This window comes from Leguminivora glycinivorella, chromosome 2 (genome assembly GCF_023078275.1).
Source record: "Leguminivora glycinivorella isolate SPB_JAAS2020 chromosome 2, LegGlyc_1.1, whole genome shotgun sequence".
NCBI lineage: Eukaryota > Metazoa > Arthropoda > Insecta > Lepidoptera > Tortricidae > Leguminivora > Leguminivora glycinivorella.
Window position 1 is genome coordinate 1,641,478 of NC_062972.1, and position 20,998 is coordinate 1,662,475.

The following is a 20,998-nucleotide window of genomic DNA, read 5'->3' on the forward strand; positions in this document are numbered from 1 at the left end:
ATCGCGCATTAATTGCACAAGTACTAGAAAAAATGCGTCTAACTCAATAAACAATAACTTTACCGCAATTGATGTTATTATAAAATTTTCGCGTCTATTCATGCTCTTTCTAAAAATATAAGTTTCATTGGTATATGATAATATATAACCATGTAATTACGAATTTGGTTTAGCAGGAGTCACTCTGCCCGGTCGCAGAAATGGGCGCTGACCGTAGTAAAGTATTCAATATTTTTGAGGTCCTATTTTACGGATCCATATGCGAGAGGTATCGTTTCAAAGCTAATTAAACCTACTATATTTTTTTATAAATAACTATAATCATAAAGGTAGCTGTTTAGAAAATATTTGAAAATATGTGTTTTATAGACCATGAGTCGCACAAGTACCTACTGGTAAAAAAGGCTTCTTAATCAATAAACAACAACTTTCCGGAATTGATGTTAGTATAAGATTTACGCGGAATTTCGTGTGCTTTCTAATAACATAAGTTTTATTGGTGTATGATATTATATAACCAAGTAATTACAAATATGGTTAAGTAGGGGCCACAGCGCCCGGCCACGTATGGATGCTGACCGTCGCCAAATTTTCTATATTTTTCAGATACTATTTTGTTTAACAGGAATCTTTTGAAAGCATATTATGCGTACTATCATTGGTTCTCAATAATTTTAGTTGTAACTGTAGTATAGCTAACAAAATATTTGAAAATATGCATTGGAACCGATGTGAGTAAAACATGCTTCTAGCTCAATGAATTATATTTTTTCCGCAATTGATATAATAACAAAATAAACGGCGAAATGTATGACCTTTTCAAATAATAAGTTTTGTCAGTATTGCATAAAGAATTAATGTTAATTTATCCATCATACTCACTGCGCACCGTCATATACATGGATGACCATTTTCGTTGCCGTTTTCATAATTTTTAAGATTGTATCTTGGTGCATGACCAATAAACAATAACTTTACCGCAAATAATGTTATGATAAGATTTACAGGACATTTCATATGCTTTCTAAAAATATAAGTTTTATTGATGTATGTTTTTATACAACCAAGTAATTACGAATTTGGTTTGCAGGTGTCACTGCACCCCCGTGACGTAAATAGGTGCTAACCGTCGCCTAATTTTATGTATTTCTCAGATCCTATGTTAGCGATCAATTTGTGAGAGGTATCATTTGAAAGCATATTATGCGTACTATCGTTACTTTTTAATAATTTTAGTCGTAATTGTAGAGTGTTAGAAGTTTACAAAATATTTGACAATATGTGTATTTTTACTGTATATGAATAGCATTCGCACTGATACGAGTGAAACATGCTTCTAGCTCAATAAATTATATTTTTCCGCAATTGATATAATAACGAAATGAACCGCAAAATGTATGGCCTTTACAAAAAATGAGTTTTGTTAGATTTGCTTAAACAATTAATGTTAATTTGTCCACCATACCCACTGCGCACGGTCAATCGTCATATAAACGGATGTCCCCCGCCGTTGCCTTAATTTCTTCATCATTTTACAGATTTTATTTTACTGATCAATTAAGTATATAAGTAAATTCGATACGTGATAGATTATATTTATTATGAATATACGATTAGTGAAATAAAATCTGAAAAATCATGAAAAAAGGCAACGACGGTGGACATCCATTTATATGATGGTGCGCAGTAGGTGAGCTGAACAAATTCAAATAAATTGTTTATGCAATACAAACCAAACTTATTTTTTGTGTAAGTCATACATTTTCCGTTTATTTTGTTATTATTTCAATTGCGGAAAACTATAATTTATTGAGCTAGAAGCGTGTCTTATCAATGCCAATGCTATTCATGCACAGTAAAATACACATATTACTAATCAAATATTTTGTAAACTTCTACAGTTTCGACTTGAAATATTAGAAATAAAGATAGTACGCATAATATGCTTTCAAATGATACCTCTCACAAATTTATCAGTAAAATAGGATCTGAGTAACGTAGAAAATTTGGCGACGTCAGTCAGCACCCAATATCGTGACAGGGCGCAGTGACACCTGCTAAACCAAATTCGTAATTACTTGGTCATATATTATCATACACCAATAAAACTTATATTTTTAGAAAGCGCATGAAATTTCGCGTAAATTTTATAATAACATTAATTGCGGTAAAGTTATGGTTTATTAAGTTAGAAGCATTTTTTATCTGTATATGTGCAACTCGTGCTCGAAAAAAAACTCATGTTTTCAAATATTTTGTAAACAGCTACCTTTATAACTATAGTTATTCAAAAATAATTATAGTAGGTTTAATTTTCTTTCAAATGATACCTCTTACATATGGATCCGTAAAATAAGAACTTAAAAATATTGAATACTTTACTACGGTCAGCGCTCATTTTTATGCGACCAGCGGAGTGACCACTACGAAACAAAATTCGTAATTTAATGGTTATATTATCACTTACCAATAAAACTTATATTTTTAGAAAGCTCATGAATAGTCGCGTAAATTTTATAATAACATCAATTGCGGTAACGTTATTGTTTATTGACTTAGAAGCATTTTTTACCAGTACTTGTGCGATTCATGCTCGATAAAAAACACATATTTTCAAATATTATGTAAACAGCTACTTTTAATACTATAGTTATGTGTAAACAATTATAGTAGGTTTAATTATCTTTCAAACGATACCTCTCACATATGGATCCGTAAAATAAGACCTCAAAAATATTGAATACTTTACTACGGTCAGCGCCCGTTTATGCGACCTGGAGGATAACCCCTGCCAAACAAAATTCTTAATTATATGGTTATATATTATCATATACCAATGAAACTTATATTTTTAGAAAGAGCATGAATAGACGCGAAAATTTTATAATAACATCAATTGCGGTAAAGTTATTGTTGACTAAAAAGTAGGATGACAAAGAACAACTGTCGAATATCAAAAGTGAGACCAAAACTGGACCAATGTCAAGTGTCATTGAGAGTATTAAATTCAGAAATTATGTATGATATCGTGAATAATTTGCTTTTCTAACTGTTTTATCGAAACGGAAATTACCCACTGTATCCTCTAAATACAACTTTTTGTACTGAAAGGTCCGATTAATCCGTTAACTTAAATTGAGTAGGCCGCTAGCGGCCGCTGCCTGTCATCAAAAATGGTCACGTTTTTTCATTTGAACTCTTTTGCACTCATAGGATGATCATTATACATGACAGCTTCTCTTTTGCGCACTTCAGCAATCTTTAAGCGTAAGCGAAATGATAGGACTGTGGGGGTAAACTGGGCCGCAGCAGGGACGGCTCACTTCGCGATTATATCGCCGCGCTACAAGTACATGCAGCGGCCGCGCGTTCGCGGCTCGTTCAGTGGAGACGACCTTCGCACGGGGCAATAGAATTCAATGTCGGCTGCTCGCGTGCGGTCCCTTTGTTTAATGTAGTTAAGAATTTAGAATGGTGGTATTTTGTGAACATCAAAGGAGTGAGTCTTCTGTACTTGTACTATTATATATTCTGTGGCCGTAGTTAGGAAAGAATTCGTTTATCGACAAACGTAGTAATCGTAATCGAAAAGTAAGAACGGACTGGAAAACGAATGCGAATGAAAAGACACGCACCTAATCATTTTCATACATGAGTTTAATTTAATGACATTTCTATGGCCACTTTGATAGACTTGAGACGCTCAAAAGATTTCTACTACTTAATATCAGTCATACACTATTTATTCAACACTTTTCTACGAATGTGATAGATGACAACTAATTGATAGATATTTTATTTATAAAATTGAACTTAATGATTAGAAAGATGTAACAGATGCCGCAAGGACACAAAATATCCATAGATCGGTCTAAAGAGCGTGGAAGTTCCACGCTCTTTAGGCGTTAGTTTCATCAATAAAAATAAATTGTATTTCCTAAATGACTTTCAAACTTTTGCTTTTCAGCAAAACATCATTTAACAATGTAACATTAGTCGTCATGACATAAAACTCTGTGGGAAATGAAATAAATACATGTTTAAGCAATATAACAATACATTTAAAATACTAATTTGTTTTTTACATAAAGTACAACTTTGTATGGTTGACAATTATAATAATTACGAAAACGACCGCGGGGAAAACAAAATTGTTGGTTGCATACTTGCATTACTTGCATATCTACGAAAATATAATAGGTAGGTACTAGCACAGTATAATAAAGAGTACTATCGTGGCGTGGTAGGTACTAGTCTGTCATTGTTATTGAGGTTTTACTTACTGTCATTTTGTTACTTAGTGATTTGTAGTTATCTTGTAGATCTGTGACTTTGTAAAATAAGTATGTATGTTATATGAAACCTCTTGACAAGACACTTTGTCTTTGATATCTTAAAAATATAGCATTGAGAATTATATACTTTAATTTAAAATAGATATAAAAGTTAATTCATGTTTAATCTAACATAATCAAAACTATCTGCTCACATCGAAAGATTTTTTTAGATACCAGTATAGATCGATGCTGATTAAAAAAAAAAGTAGAAAATCGAATGATTTAATTATGAAACCCATCACTTTCATATCGTAGGTATTTTTGCGGGAATTTTCTCGATGAGTAATATTACTCAAAATTGCGGGTCACAACTGGATGAGACTAGCCCAGGGCCGGGAGAAGAGAGGCCTATGCTCAGCAGTGGGCGATAAAGGGCTGATATGATGATAATGATGATTGCTCAAAATGTCTGTAAGCTAGGTATGCAGTCAATGAAGTATACTTCCATAAGAAACTCTGTTTAAATGTTTTGAAGACGGAATAGTGCATGGATGTTTTCATAACATCCGCTCCGCCAATGGTTGTGTCTGTATTTTCCGCAAAGAGTTAACGGAGAGATGTTTGGATATTGTAACTGATCAATTTTTTCCATTATTACACTATGATGACTTATTTTACATGTATCCACTGAACACGCCTACCATATACAGAGTGGGGCCTGTAACAAAGGCGAAGAATTGAACTGTAGGCTATTCTCCTTATACTGATCAACATTTATTTTGTTCAGTGACTTTTAAAAATTATGAAGTCTTTAAATTTTTAATTTTTCATACAAAATAAATATTAGCTTCAATGTACGCCATTATTGTTGTCATTGACGTTGTCTGTCACACTTTAGACTTAACAGAATTCGCAGTACATTACCTCTTAGAAAAAACTTTCAAGGGTGATAAAAATCAAAATACAAGTTATTTTTAAAAGTCGCCGAACAAATGTTGATCAGTATAAGGAGAATAGCCTAGAGTTCAATTCTTCGCCTTTGTTACAGGCCCCACTCTGTATAACCGGTGGACACTCTATTTAATAATGCAAACATTGTAAAATATGGAAAAACTGGACCAATTACATTTTCCCCCAGTCGAGATTTGCCCCGCTGTACCTTATCTAACAATCGTTCATTATACAAAATTACAAATCCCTGAGCACATTTCAGATTGTTAGAACTAGATTAAGATTTCTGTCTCTGCTTTTTTTTCTGCTTTGGGGCACAGAATATATAATAGTACAAGTACAGAAGGCTCACTCCTTTGATGTTCACAAAACGCCGCCATTCTAAATTCTTACCTACATTAACAAACGGACCGCACGCGTGCCGTGACATTGAATTCTATTGCGCCGCGCGAAGGTCGTCGCCACTGAATGGGCCGCGAACTCGCGGCCGCCGGCATGTTACTTGTAGCGCGGCGAAAGGATCGCGGAGTGAGCCGCCCCTGTTTGGGGTCTAAAACTCTTTGCTTAGAAGGCTTCAGGTAAAATTTAAAGTAAAAATATTTTTTTTTTTACAAAAAAAATATTTTTGGCACAAGCTTTTATCGCCGACTGTACCTTTCTTTCACCAGTCATCTACTGCTCTCCGAGACTTTTCTAAGAATCCCTAACAGAGTTCTTATGACCACCTTTCTGCTCCATGATCAGATCAGCTCCACGATACCATAATATTGCATTGTCACGTGATTTACATATGTGTGCAAAATTTCAGCTCAATCGGAAACCGGGAAGTGGGTCAATCAACAATGGGCTTCTACGTTTTGACCCAAACTAACATACTAACAAGGCAAGTTGAATAAAAGCTTATAAAAAGGAGCTGATTAAAAGTCTCCTTAGAAATAAGAACTCAGCAAAAAGGCGTGTACAAGTTTCTAATGGGTCGGCAACGCGCATGTGACACCCGATGAGTTGCAGACATCCATAGGTTACGGAGACCGCTTTCCATCTGGCGAAGGGTATGCCTGTTTGCCACCGACGCAGTATCAAAAAATAAAAGTCTTGTATCCTATTAAGCCGTCTGTAATGTTGCTGCAGTTGACATGTGGACGTCCTTTTAAGTTTTTTTATGAAGCCGTTAGCTATAAAAGTGAAAAGCCATGCACTTGGCCGAGATGCGCGTGAGTGGAAATAGCACCGCGACGCCCGCGACCTGCGACTCGGCGTGACGATGTTGCTATCGCACACCGGGGCGGCGTTACAATTTTAGACAATATGCACATATTATTCATATAGTATTTTCATATTCTAGGTGCAATGTTATGTATATATATATATAATATTTATAGACGTGCCCGAACTGGCAATATAGTAGTAGTAGTAGTAATACACTTTATTGTACAAAATAAAACATATAACAGCGAAAAAACATAAAAATAACGCCGTGTCTTGCGTGGGCGACGGCGTCGCGTCTCATACTTCCATATCGATAAGGTTGATTCCGTATGCGTCGCATCGCCGTCACGCGACCATCGCGCGACCGTCGCCCACGCAAGCCACGGCGTAACACACATCGTTCCATATAATCATAGATTAAATATGTATAAGAAGATCATACCATCCCATACATTAAAATGCGATGTCTGTCTGTCCGTCCGTCCGTCCGTCCGTCCGTCCGCCTAAGAACGCGTAAGTATACACTCAACACCACATATAGATGGCGTCACGTGTGATATATTGTTGGATAGGTATTTAAAAAAAAGGCGCGTTTTTTGATAATATAAATCTATGTCTAAAGGAAAAAAAAGTGACACTTAATGCCATCTAAAGCTATAATCGAAAGCTACAAGCCTTTTTTTTTTCATGGCGTCATCTATGTGTGGTGTAGTGTATACGCGTTCTTAGGCGGTAATCTTCTTGTATTTAATCTATGATATAATCCTGTATCTTGCATTGCAAAGAATAGCATAATTCAAAGAACAATTTAAAACAAGCAACTGATGTAGCTAGTAAATTATCCTTTTGTCTCGTGTAGGGCTTGTCGGCGGGTATGTTTTTTGGTAACAGAGCAGGCAACGGTTACAGTTACAGCTCGCTAGTGAGTACCCGGCTTTACCCGCCGCCACATTGCTGAGCTAAATCCATCTGTTGAACAATACCTTACTTTGAAAACTTATTATTTACCAATATCTGGGCGACCGAGCTTCGCTCGGTTCTATTTTATTATATCACGTCTTTAGATACAAAAAAACTTATAATTAAATACAAAAAAAAAAACAAAAACTTAATTTCTGCCCGGGATTCGAAACCCTGACACCTGCGATCTGTCTGCGAACATTAGAGCGACCTCTTACAACTGAACAACGCGGTGCCGATGCGCGGCCGGCGAAATTAACGACCATATTTTACGTTCACTAATTCGAAAGAAAAACGCATGAAAACTCGAAAATTCGCATTTTACGGAATCTAAGGATACGCTTGATCGATTTTTCACCCCAGAAAACCCCCACATAACAAATTTCAGCGAAATCGTTAGAGCAGTTTCCGAGATCGTCGGTATATTAGATAAATAAATATACAAGAATTGCTCGCTTAAAGGTATAAGAGGTATATCTACAACTCGCTCAGAAAGATTCCCGTTGTCCCGTGTGTTAGGGCATGTTGTGCCCGGCGAGTTGGCACATTGCTGATCTAAATCCGTCTGTTGGCAGAGATCAAGGAGCGCGTGCGTCGGGCGCCCTTCGAGACCGCGCTGCACCACGCCGGTAAGTACACAACATCGTTTATAAAAGCCTATTTTACTTACATGTTAAGTTTACCTACTTACCTAGAATAGGCTACTAGACTCATATCGAATTTGGCACAATAAATGATTATCTTCTGTACTATTTGACATAATAAACCAATATTTATAGATTTTAGGTATTAAAAGTGTATGATGACTGCGTATTTTCGATTAAAAATGTGTGTAATTTTTCATTTATTTTGGCCACCGAAAACGCTGTCAGCGATGTAGTGACGTCATCGAATTCGAACCTCACTGCTTGTCAAAACAATCACTGACATATTGAACTTTATGCCTTCATACTTAAAAAGTCAGAAAATATTTTTTCGAATAGAATGACCTAATGCACAGAAAATCTCTAGATTAACATAACTGTGTTGTTTTCGCCTGATTACGAAAAAGTATACTTTAAAAATATTTTCACCACACCAAGTGGTAAAGGCTTACTTTGCTATTCGAAAACAGATAGCAAAATTGCATTTTATCCACAAGAGTGCAAAGTAATTTCATACAAATTTTAACTTGATGTCTTAAGCTGGCTGGTAGAATTTATCTATAAATTATGATTTGGAATTATAAATATTGAATAGATTGATGGATTTGATTTAGTTTGATGTTTTATAGTCAGTATTTTGTTCGTGTTGGTGTGGTGAAAATTTTTGTGTTTCACTCGGTGGCAAAGTTTGTTTAACCTTCGTGCCTTGAAACCCTCGCAACGCTCAAGATTCCACTTTTTGAACCACTCGCTACGCTCGCGGTTCAATATTGGAATCTTTCGCTTGCTCGGGTATCAATATTGGCACGTGCGGTTAAACAACAACTTTGCCCCCTTGTAAAACAAATAACTATTTTTGCTGTTCTTAGGTCGTAATAAAATATCGTAACATTTTATTTCGGTTAATTGGACAATACTTATACTTAATCATATAAGACAGACTTTAAAAAAGGGTCAAGTAGCCTATTACCTGAAATACTTCAATTTATTTCATTTCTTTATTTGCTTTAATAATATACAAGTATCATGCAAAATTGTATACAGTAAAATAAACAGCCTAAATCATGCATAACATTCAAAATGAAATCAAGGATATCATAAATTGACAAAAGGGTGATAACTGACCTAACTAACCTAAAGATGTCACATTTATAGCTTTAAATTTTAAGAACTGTATAATTATATTTCATTAAATGATTCAATGATACGAGCAGTAATTTAAGTAGTAATTAGTCATATAATTTAGCAAAATACTCATCAAGACTGTAAAATGGTCTCGTAGCCAAATAACTTTTAAGGTTCTTTGAGAATACTCGCAGGTCTTCAGATTCTTTAATTTCACTAAAACTAAAAAGGTTACCTATCAATAAATACTGGTCAAAATGGGTAAGTGTGTCATGCCTGCCCATCGATACACTCTGCAATCGAACCTTGCTGCAAGTGTTCTATGGTTCGGAATTAGCCTCTTAAAAAAAAAATCTGTGTTCATTATAAGTTTACATATTTACTATAGCAAGTAGCAAATGTAGCAGTCGAGTTCGCAAAACAAACTCAAACCTTTATTCATGTAGGCCTAATTACAAGCTCTTATGAATAGTTCATTACATATATATTATGATCTTAATGTAACCTACTTACGAGTATCAGAGAAATTTATGTATGTATGTATGTATAAGCTTTATTGTACATGAAGGAAACAAAAGAGACACAGTTACAGAGTCAGTAATATACAATGTAGGCGGAAATTTATTGTTGTAATTTTCGTTTATAATAATATTGAGTCTATAATATACAGTTTCATAGTAAACAAAAATTTAAATAAATATAAATAAATAAATATTGGGGACATCTTACACAGATCAACTTAGCCCCAAACTAAGCAAAGCTTTTACTATGGGTGCTAAGCGACGATATACATACTTAAATAGATAAATACATACTTATATACATAGAAAACACCCATGACTCAGGAAGAAATATCTGTGCTCATCACACAAATAAATGCCCTTACCGGGATTCGAACCCAGGACCGCGGCTCAGCAGGTAGGGTCACTACCGACTGAGCCAGACCGGTCGTCAATTGTTAAACAAAAATATACAGATAGATATATATACAAAAACATCTAATGACAATATTAGTAAAAGGCCAGGCCCCGATAGCTGAGAATGGCATTTCTATGGGATCAACGCCGAAAACGAAAGCGATACGCCGACTGGCTCTGTAGTTTTAATACGCAAGCGCGATAGAGATAGATATCTATTTCGCGCTTCGTTTCATAGTAAAAGAGCGTTTCGTGAGCGATTGTGCCATTCGACAATATTAGTAAAAGGCCAGACATCCATATGGAATTCCGTACGGCACATTTATCCGTATTGATCTTACCATAAAATCACCCATCTTTGTATAATCCAAACCATCTTGCATCATCTTCGCGCGTGTATTATTTTTATAAGATTGTCTTTAGTCCTTATCTTTTATATCGTTCAACTCAGGCGTCTAATAAGATCGCCCAAGTTATATCAGTTGTACCTTTATTAAAATACAATGTGCCTTTAAAAGCATAAATTACTAGAAACAGGAACTTCATATTTCGTTAAAGGCACAAAACATACTTATATGGACGTAGACGGATATTTTCCTTGACCATCAATGACTTGAAAGGATCGGTACTAAAAAGGAAGAGCTCAGGCATCGGTCAAGGTAGACATAAACTATCGTCTATTAAGTAAGGGAATGTTGCCATGGGGAAACTGATCTAACAGGTCGTCTGCTGTCGTATAGAAAATAAAAAACTTAAAAATAAAATCAGTTACCTACGTGTAGTAGGATCTAGAAAACATACAGCAATGTTAGCTGTAGCACAGTATAGTTAAGAGTACTATCGTACAGTATGGCCACTCCCGCTCCCCGGTGAAAGTGCCGGCTACCCCCTCTCGGTTACCTCACAGTTACCGCTTGTCAAAAACGCGAACAGTTGACCTGTCATATTTCACTCACCTACACGACATTAGACTGTGTGCTAGGAACGCGCCTCTTTCATATATTTGATCGCCAGTGTCCGAGGTGTGGCTGTAGCGACGGACGTACAATGGAACCGTTTAGAAAAGCAGGCTTAGAATAAATTAAAAAGTAAAAAATGTCTTCCTTGGGTGAAACTTGAATCGTTTCTGGATCGATGCTCTAGCGCTCTGAACCACCAAGACCAACCAAGCCAGCGAAATTTTCCACCACTTAGGTCAATTTTTCACCCATAGCAGGCATTTTAAACCATTAGCAGGCATCTTCTGGGCGAGCTCACTCCATCGTAGGCCACGTCTTTGCCTTTGGCTAGCCTGTGGCCAAGAGTAAGCCCATTTATAATAAAAATATCCTACGCCTAGTGACATCGATTGCAGACGTTTCTGCTAATCAAAAGTTAAAAAACGTTTAGAAAATTGTTGAACTGGTTTTGATACAAAGTTGACGATCGCTTGTACAACGTTCTTAGCTCGTGAAACAGCGTGGACCTTTAAGAATATCGAAACCGAAGCCGTCGCCGAAGCCGTCGTAATTCATTCTTAAATAAGATTAGGCATCATCTACGTCCGCGGCTGCAGCCTCTCACGGCCTTCTGAAATTACCCCGTCACACCCTCAACTACTCTCCACTCCGTGGCCTCGCCACACCCTGGCCGTGGCCGCTAATGGCGCCCCGCGACAATTATGTCGCTATCTTCCTTAATAAACTTTACTGATTGCTAACAACTAAATGACATTCAGTTGTTAGTTGCGACGCAAAAAGTTTGGAGGTCAACAATCGTGGACTGTAATTTATGTAATATTTAAAGCAGAAATAGTGGTTCTCTAGAAAAAGTGCATTTTAAATAGGCACTTATGCATTAAGGTTTCACTATAGACATCATAAAATAAATTGAATTCAGAGACTTTTCTTGCTGAAGATAAATAGAAAACACGTAAAATATCTATTGTTAATAAATAAATTAAAAGCTTCATGGCCAAAGCCTCAATATTATTTACCATATCCTAACCAATATTATAAATGGGAAAGTGTGTGTGTCTGTTTGTTTATCCGTCCTTCACCGCAAAACGGAGCTACGAATTGTCGTGATTTTTAAGTAGAGATAGTTGAAGGGATGGAGAGTGACATAGGCTACTTTTTGTCTCTTTCTAACGCGAGCGAAGCCGCGGGCAAAAGCTAGTTCCTTTATAAAACAACGTTTATTTAACTGTTACATATTTTCTAACAGGCTGTTTCGTACCTTTTCATTATTTGGGAAAAAAACATTTGTAAGTGCGAAATAAACTTTATAATATTTAAAAAAAATCATCTAGTTTATTTATCAACCTGTCCTATGATTTCTCAACGAGCAAATTTCCTCCCCGTGCGAAACGGCCATTTCGCCAGTACGTAACCTCGGCGGCCCTTGGCTGTGACCTTACGGACTTCGTTACTAGCTCGCAAACAAGGTAACGAGCGGTCATCACCTTTATAGACACGTTGTAGGTGCATGCGAACATCGTGGACAAAGTCGTATATCAAACGTATGAGATAGTAAGTACGTACTACTATTTTACGTAGGTACTACCGCCCGTGGAAAAATGACAATCGTTTTTTTTTCTTTTTTTATTATAAATGAGCTTATAAATTCTTGGCCACAGACTAGCCAAAGTCAGAGATGACGTAGCCTATGATGGAGTGAGCTCGCCCAGAAGATGCCTGTTCACCCTTTTGGATAAAAACGAATGGAGTTCGACGAGTTTGCTGTATGTTAGGCATGTAACACCTCTTGGGTTGTCGGCGTACGAGTATATAGATTATGGAGACTGCTGGGCAAGATGCGGAGAAGGTGGGGCTGTGAGATTATTTGACTGTTCACTCAAAATTCGGAAAATGTATGTTTCGGTTGGTTCTAGTACGTTAATCGTTTACAGGCGCTGTTAAAATTTTCTATACAATAGTAACATATTCTTAAACGTCGAAACCTCACGGTAGAAGCTCTTAACCGTAGAATTATATATTGTCAAAAAATTAGCCGGCCCATGAACAAAATATGCAGCTCAATCGACACAAGATAACTGTGTCCGGTTATAATAATAGGCCAAGATCAAAGTCAAGACCAGACAGTTGAAAGCTATCCTTCGTTTGTTTACTACTAGTAATTGCTTTCGACGAAACTTTGGTTTAGTCTACGTTGTATTTCACTTCATTTTCTCTCTCAAATGTGGCAGCCAGCGACTTTGCTCAGACGGAAATAGTATCATAATAAGGAAAATGAAAGCAGAAACTCGGAGACGGATTGAATTATGGATTTTAAATCTAATCGCAAATTATAAATGCAGACTTCAACCGCAATGAAAAAATCAACAGTGATCGACTCTGGCCAACGTGGGACAAAAAAAAATATGGATTATTATTAACATTTTAAATCTAATATTTGTATTTGTCATCGTCATTACCATGCATGTAAACCACAATCAGTTTTATATTTTAGTTTATTATTCTTGTGAAGTAATTTACTATTTATACTAAAATATCTTCAGGTTATTCTAAAAGCCCAAAGTAAGGTAAAACCTAGATATTACCGGTAAATTCTAGGTCTTACCGATGCCAATTGGTAAATACTCGATGTGAGAAATATTTGTTGTTTACCTACTTCGGACTTACATCGACATTGATTTGGTAAAAGTGGTAAAACCCAGGTCTTACCACGGCGTTTGATAATTGTTGTATCAGGCAGAAGTTTCGGTGAAGTTCTATGAAAATCTTGTGTAGGCTTTACTAAATATTTTCAGAAAGGCGCGTATAGCTGTTTAGTTATACATGAAGGTGACCCGTGACTGGTATACAAAACGTCGCTATACAGAGGCTGAATTATTTTGAAAAATTATTCCATCAAAAGCTGTACATACTTACCTCCTAATCGCTAAATTATTGACGAGCCATCAATAATATTGACTCGCGAAACATGATCCTCATGATTAGGATGTTACCACGTGACGGCGCGAGCCCACGATGGTGGGACGCTCCCTTCGTTAGCTAAAAGCCGTCGCCCACGCAAAAACAACAGTCAGTCCATGGCTGTACTCCATACTATTCAACATACTCTGACTGTACTGTACAAATGTACAGTCAACAACACAGATGTGAATGCAGACAAAGTGCCAAAAGTATGTATACAGAACACTTCTTCTGGCACTTTGTCTGAAATCTCAGATGTGTTGCTGACTGTACCAATCGTCATCATCATCCTCCTTGCGTTATCCCGGCATTTGCCACGTCTCATGAGAGCCTGGGGTCCGCTTAGACAACTAATCCTAAGACTTGGCGTAGGCACTAGTTTTACGAAAGCGACTGCCATCTGACCTTCCAACCCGAAGGGTAACTAGGCCTTATTGGGATAAGTCCGGTTTCCTCACGATGTTTTCCTTCACTGAAAGCGATTGGCAAATATCAAATGACATTTTGCACATAAGTTCCGAAAAACTCATTGGTACGAGCTGGGGTACGAACCTGCGACCTCCGGATTGAAAGTCGCACGCTCTTACCGCTAGGCCACCAGCGCTTCAAGTCACTGTACCAATCGTATAGGCAAAATATCTAAAAAAAATCGTAATTTCGTTTTCGTAACCGTTCTGAAGCGATGTTTAATTTCTCCGTAGAGTGAAAACCATTTTCCGTGCCGTTTACCTTATTGAGTATCCTATTTTAAAGCGACAAATGGTAGAGCACAAGTCAAACTTGTTCAACATTATTTTATTCAACCAAGTATGTACAATTGGAACCCTGAGCCACTGTAGAACTATGTCATAGTGAGGTCATAAATCAGATTGTAAGAAATCTCTTACTGCTTGTCATTTTGACATGGTTGTAGAGTGGTTCCAATTGGTTGACTGTACCTTATCCACCTTATGGAATCCAAGCAATGAATTAATCAATAATCACACATCGAAGACTGGCAACGTGGCGCCAACGGGGAAGCCCCGGCGATTATGAAAAACCCCGCGCCACATACTCTTACATACAAAATACGAGCGACTAGGAAAAGGGTTGAAGCAGAGACCAGTTAAAAATTAAGACCGATAAGCCTGTTGACACTCGAAACAAACTGATCTACACTAGGTAACTATAACCTAACCAGAAAATTAAAATTTTGAAAAAAGCCCCGACATAGTGGACCGATTTTTATGAAACATGGCTAAGAACACTCCCGACTAACTCAGCTTTCAAACAAAAAAAACTAAATCAAAGTCGGTCCATCCGTTCGGGAGCTACGATGCCACAAACAGACACACGCACACAGACAGACAGACACGTGTAACTTATAACACCCCGTCGTTTTTGCGTCGGGGGTTAAAAACTAACTATTTTGGCAATGATCCAAAGTGAATTTTGGCCTCCGAAATGAGAGATCGCCACCTGTCCCGCTCCTCAGCCTCTTGTGTGATAATGTCATTGGAAGCGTGGCGATTAAAAAAATTTTTATTCCGGCGGATTTGTCAAAATATATCTTACTAGCTTTTGACCGCGGTTTCGCTTGTGTTAGAAAGAGACAAAAAGTAGCCTATGTCACTATCCATCCCTTCAACTAAGTCCACTTAAAAAATCACGCCAATCGTCGCTCCGATTTGCCGTGAAAGACGGACAAACAAACAGACATACACAATTTTCCATTTATAATCGATATACTAATATATAAATGGGAAAGTGTGTGTGTCTGTTTGTTTGTCCGCCTTTCACGGCAAAACGGAGCGGCGAATTGACTGGAGATAGTTGAAGGGATGGAGAGTGACATAGGCTACTTTTTGTCTCTTTGTAACGCGAGCGAAGCCGAGGGCAAAAGCTAGTATCAGTATGAATAGAAACTCTCTTTTAAAGAAACGTACCATAACAAAACATGATGTTACACCACCCCGGGTATAGCACAACGACCTACGACGCTTAGCAAGTTTGTAAGAAGAATTCAAACTTACTGAGCCTTAACGCAAAAACTGCAGAGCTCGAAGCAGCCGCTCGTATTTTGAAGCAATTACAAACAACTGCGCACTGTCAGGCGAAAATAACCGCGCAAGCTATTTAGAGATCCGCATATAATTAGATATGTATCAGTCAACAAAGGTAAAAATCCAAAGAAACAAGAATCATTTCTATTGAATTTCTTTCGGTGTAACTGTTATTTGAAATTATTTATTCTAATATTTGTATTCCCCGCCGTGTCAAAAAAAAAATAGCTGGCCACCATCGCCGAGTTAAAAATTGCAAGTAAACGACTGTCAAACTAGAGGTGCTTTTTTCTTTAAATTTTTCTACTTGATATCAAATCGTGGCGTGCGGGGCACGAAATGTTCTGGCTTCATATCAAGTCAATGGCGTCGAAAAGTTTAAATATTCAAAATATGTCGTCTTTGTGTAATATCAATTCGAAAAAAGAATTCCATATATGGCTGTAGACCCGTAGCGTTGCTACGGCGTAGCTCGCGTAGCAGGCGTTCAGTCAACCGATCGGAACCCTAGGCCACTCTACAACCATGTCAAAATAATGAGCAGTAAGATATTTCTTATACAATCTGATTTATAACGTCACTATGACATAGTTCTACAGTGGCTTAGGGTGAATAGATGGTTCAAATCTCTTCAGGTCCAGTACAAGTGACGGTGGCGAGAACAGCAAAAATATGTGGGTTCTAAATGACAGCAAAATTTGAGTAGGTATAAACTTTGTACCGATAGTTGAATTACCAACTGCAAGATATACCAAAAATATTCTTCATTTTATGTTTTAGTTTTGAGGACTTGCACTATTATGTCAAATATTTTATGCCAAATATTTGTTACAGTTATTTCAAATATTTTATGCGTTTCAATTGGTTTTCCCCTTGCGCTAAGACATGGGGTTCTTCAAGAAGCAGGTATTTAGGGTTCTCAAAGGTCGGCAACGCATAAGTGGCTAACCTGATGTTGCTTATGTCCATGGACGGCGATGACTGCTTCCCATCTGCTCGTTTACTGCCTATTTCATTAAAAAAAATAACAACGCAATTTTTCACACTGACAACTGTAGAATTCTACTGTACTTTATGATTCTGATATTTCTTAAAGTTCCGAGCGGGCCCCCTGTTTTTTCGATAACTAGCAAGTGTAGCTGTGTATATTTAATAATTTACCAAAAACTTGACGATACCTATACACGAGTATTACGAGACTATACGGAACCCCACTCAGAAGTATAATAGTTACTTTACACCCGCCGTACAGTACATAGTCGCTGGCAATCATCAGTTTAACGATGTTATGTTTCAATTGTTTTTCCTTCAATTAACGTACTTTTTCATTGTCTGCTCTTTTTATTGCTATTAGTGGCTATTCTTGACTTTCGTTTTGAAATTGCGTCGTCTTAAATCCCATTCTAATGGAATGTAGTATGTAGTAATTACTTTGACAGTTTACTTTAGTATTAGACGACCGTCGACCGGTTTGGCGTAGTCGGAAGGGAGTGACCCTGCCTGCCACGCCGTGGTCCCGGGTTCGAATCCCGGTAAGGGCATTTATTTGTGTGATGAGCACAGATATTTGTTCCTGAGTCATGGATGTTTTCTATGTATATAAGTATTTATATCGTTGTCTGAGTACCCACAACACAAGCCTTCTTGAGCTTACCGTGACCCTGAGTCAATCTGTGTAAGAATGTCCTATAATATTTATTTAATTATTTATTGGAAATGCAAAGAGTAATTAGAGGAGCTGTGAAATTAAAGAAAAATAATCATACTTACACTGGCTCCGTACATTACATATGTGATGCGATATATATTTTTTTGTTATCAAAAGTAGTTCATTGGCTATTAATTTATTAAAAAAACATAAAGCTGAATCGGTAAAGGTAGAAGACATACACATTTTGTATAAATTAAAAGCAAAAAAATATATTATTTATAAATTAAATATTATGAAAGGTCATTGACCTGTGGCGTATACACAAAAATAAGCAAATTTTAGCATATCACTCTGCTCGCTAATAAAGTGTTGTTCCTTTCATCCCACGACTGAAATAAATGAGTGTAAAATAAATTATTTAGTGAAATAAATGTGTCATTCATTAAAAAATAGGTTATAATACATAATTTAATGAGTTCTATTATTTTTCCGCCCAAATTTCTGTAGGGGCTAATTATTTATTTATATTGGGTCATTCACTTGCCTTCATTTTGAAAATTAAGTATGACTTTTAAAGGAGTCGGTTTTATTAAATTGCATAGGTACCTAAGGTCCACTTGTACCAACCACTTAGCTCATGGTTAGTGGGCTGTCATCTGTCAAATTCGATATAAAATGGTGGGTTAACCAATCATTTTCGTTGGTGCAAGTGTCTCTTACTTATGTATTATCTAAGCGGCTATTAGTACAACGGTTTTACTAATGATTTACATAGTGTCATAAGTGTACAACACATACAATATAAAAGTTAACATTTTTGTCTACTTATTAGTAAAATGTTTTTTTACTAATAATGTAGGTGGACGGAACAAAATTCCATCCGTCTTTGCGTCACATTAGTACACGGTGTTAACAAAAGATTATAGTAATAGAAGTACAAAGGCGAACTTCTCCCTTTTTCAAGCTAACCTTCGAACAGATGAGTTGAAAACTCTTACCAGATAAGCTGTGACAAACGTACAGAAACATCTTAAGAAAGAATACTTAGTTGGATACAGGCAACTATCAGTTGTTATAACTATAATAACAACTTCAATCCATAGACCTAACTATTCCCTCCATTTTATTTTATTTACAATAGTTTCCAACGCCTGCTGAAACCGGTTCACGGGTATCTATTCATGTACCCGTGAATGGATTCCAGCAGGCGTTCTATATGACATCAAATATCTCCAAACGGCCTCTACGTGTTGGATCTATATTCCCAAGCATGCCTTATAAATGACCGGGTTCGAAAGACCCGAAAGTTTAAAAACGGAGAAACAAATAGTAATAATAAAACATAGTTCAAAGTGTGAAATATTGTTCTTTGTTTTTGAAAGTGTGTGCAGTGTCATTATTTATCTGATATTTTTGAAGCCTGGCGCCTGAAGTGTCACGTACGCGTAGGCGCGGCCATTGCCCCGACAAACGGAAAACTTTCATGATCGCTTCTCTCGATGCATTTAAGTAATAAATGATTTTAAAAATTTTAGCGCATGCGCTATGCATAGAGTATTCATTGGCCTTAACGTCTATTGCAGACGGTTTATGGTGTAACACTCGAGAGGCACCTTTTTTGGTGACTTAATAGACCAATGCGAGACCGACATAGTCTGCCGCAGCACTGACAAGAGAAGTTTGCGGAAATCGGCGCTGAAACACCTTGGCGTCGCTTCTGTCTCTTATCAGCGAGTGCAGCAAACCATGTCTCACTCTCATCACAAATTCATAGAGTATTAGAGCACATATAATGTAATAGAACTTTACAATTAGTTGTCAAGGGAGCAATACAATTAAGGTGATGATAATAGAATAGCTCCAGTCGGCGTAGGTGATATACAGGGTGATTCATGAGTCGTGAGCAGGAGTGAACAGGGTACTGGGGAGGGTCACACTGAGCAACTTTCATAATGGGGCAACACTAAATTGTGATATTGTTTTTTTCTTAACTATGACTTAATTGATAGTTAATCATCAATTAAGTCATAATTAGAACGTAATTGATAATTAGCTATCAATTAAGTACTTATCAATTAAGTCATAGTTAAGAAAAATAATCACAATTCAGTGTTGCCCCATTATGAAAGTTGCTCAGCGTGACCCTCCCCAGTACCCTGTCACTCCTGCTCACGACTCATGAATCATCCTGTATGTAGGTACTTTTATTGCTTACGCTCTGTAACGAACGAAACGCAACTGATAGGTCCTACTTACTCTTCTTACTAAATAAATAAAATAAAATGCATTTATTTCAGACAAACAAGGTCCATATTTTGTTAGTATAACTTAACCTAAAACAAAACTATGGTTAACTTCAAAATAATCTTAAATAACTAACTTAGGTACTAGGGATAAGTGGAGAGAGGACCAGTGCTTTATGAGGCCACTGTCCCATCTCTCGGCAATTTTTCTTTGGATTTCTTTCAACCCCTTTTTGCCAAGAGTGGCACTGAAACTTAGTAGTTCATGTGCTCTGCCTACCCCTTTATGGGATACAGGCGTGATTATATGTATGTAAACACTCTATTACTTATAGAAGAATCGCAAAACGTCTCGTCGAAGCAAAAGCGATTGTTCCATTGGTTAGGCAGGCAGATATTACACTCAAGAAAATATGACATAGTAGTATAGGTATGTACCTATAAGTAAGAAAGTAACTTCGAAAATGACTAAATAGAGGGGCCGATAACAATATTTTTTTTAAATATGACATGTATAACCATAGACATCCTTGACAAATCGCCACGAAATTCCTCTAAAAAATTACTTACCGAAAATTATATTTTACTGTGGAATTTTTCGTTTCTTTATTTGATGTATTGTCCTTATTTTCTTCCTGATGTTGTAGCCAGTAGATAAATGAAATATAAAACATATGATACAAATATTTTAACTTTACTCTCTTTTCATTTAAAATTTCATATAAAGTTAGCTAAGGTACAGCGGAGCAAATCTCGACTGGGGGGCAAATATAACTGGTCCATTTTTTTTCCATGTTTTACAATGTTTGCATTATTAAATAGAGTGTCCACCGGTTATATATGGTAGGCGTGTTCAATCGATACATGTAGAACTCAACATCATAGTGTAATAATGGAAAAAATGGATTAGTTACAATAGGCTAGTTTCCTACTAGTCAAATCAGCTTCTTTTTAAGAACTGTCAAAACGATTTGCTAATATGGAATTACTATGGAATACTGAGGAGTGACGTCACGGTCAATTCATTTACTTTATATATTTCTCTTTGACTTATTAAATAGA

The 20,998-nt window shown here is 36.7% G+C and overlaps 1 protein-coding gene across 1 annotated transcript in view; it reads left to right on the forward strand.

Annotated features, from left to right (window-relative positions):
* The window catches only part of LOC125241423 (synaptic vesicle glycoprotein 2C-like), a 64,227-nt gene that overhangs the window by 27,294 nt on the left and 15,935 nt on the right, over window positions 1-20,998 (forward strand). The window contains exon 2 of the mRNA XM_048149907.1: window positions 7,973-8,026. Within this exon, the coding sequence (XP_048005864.1) occupies window positions 7,973-8,026 (54 nt within the window). The remainder of the gene's footprint in view (window positions 1-7,972; window positions 8,027-20,998) is intronic.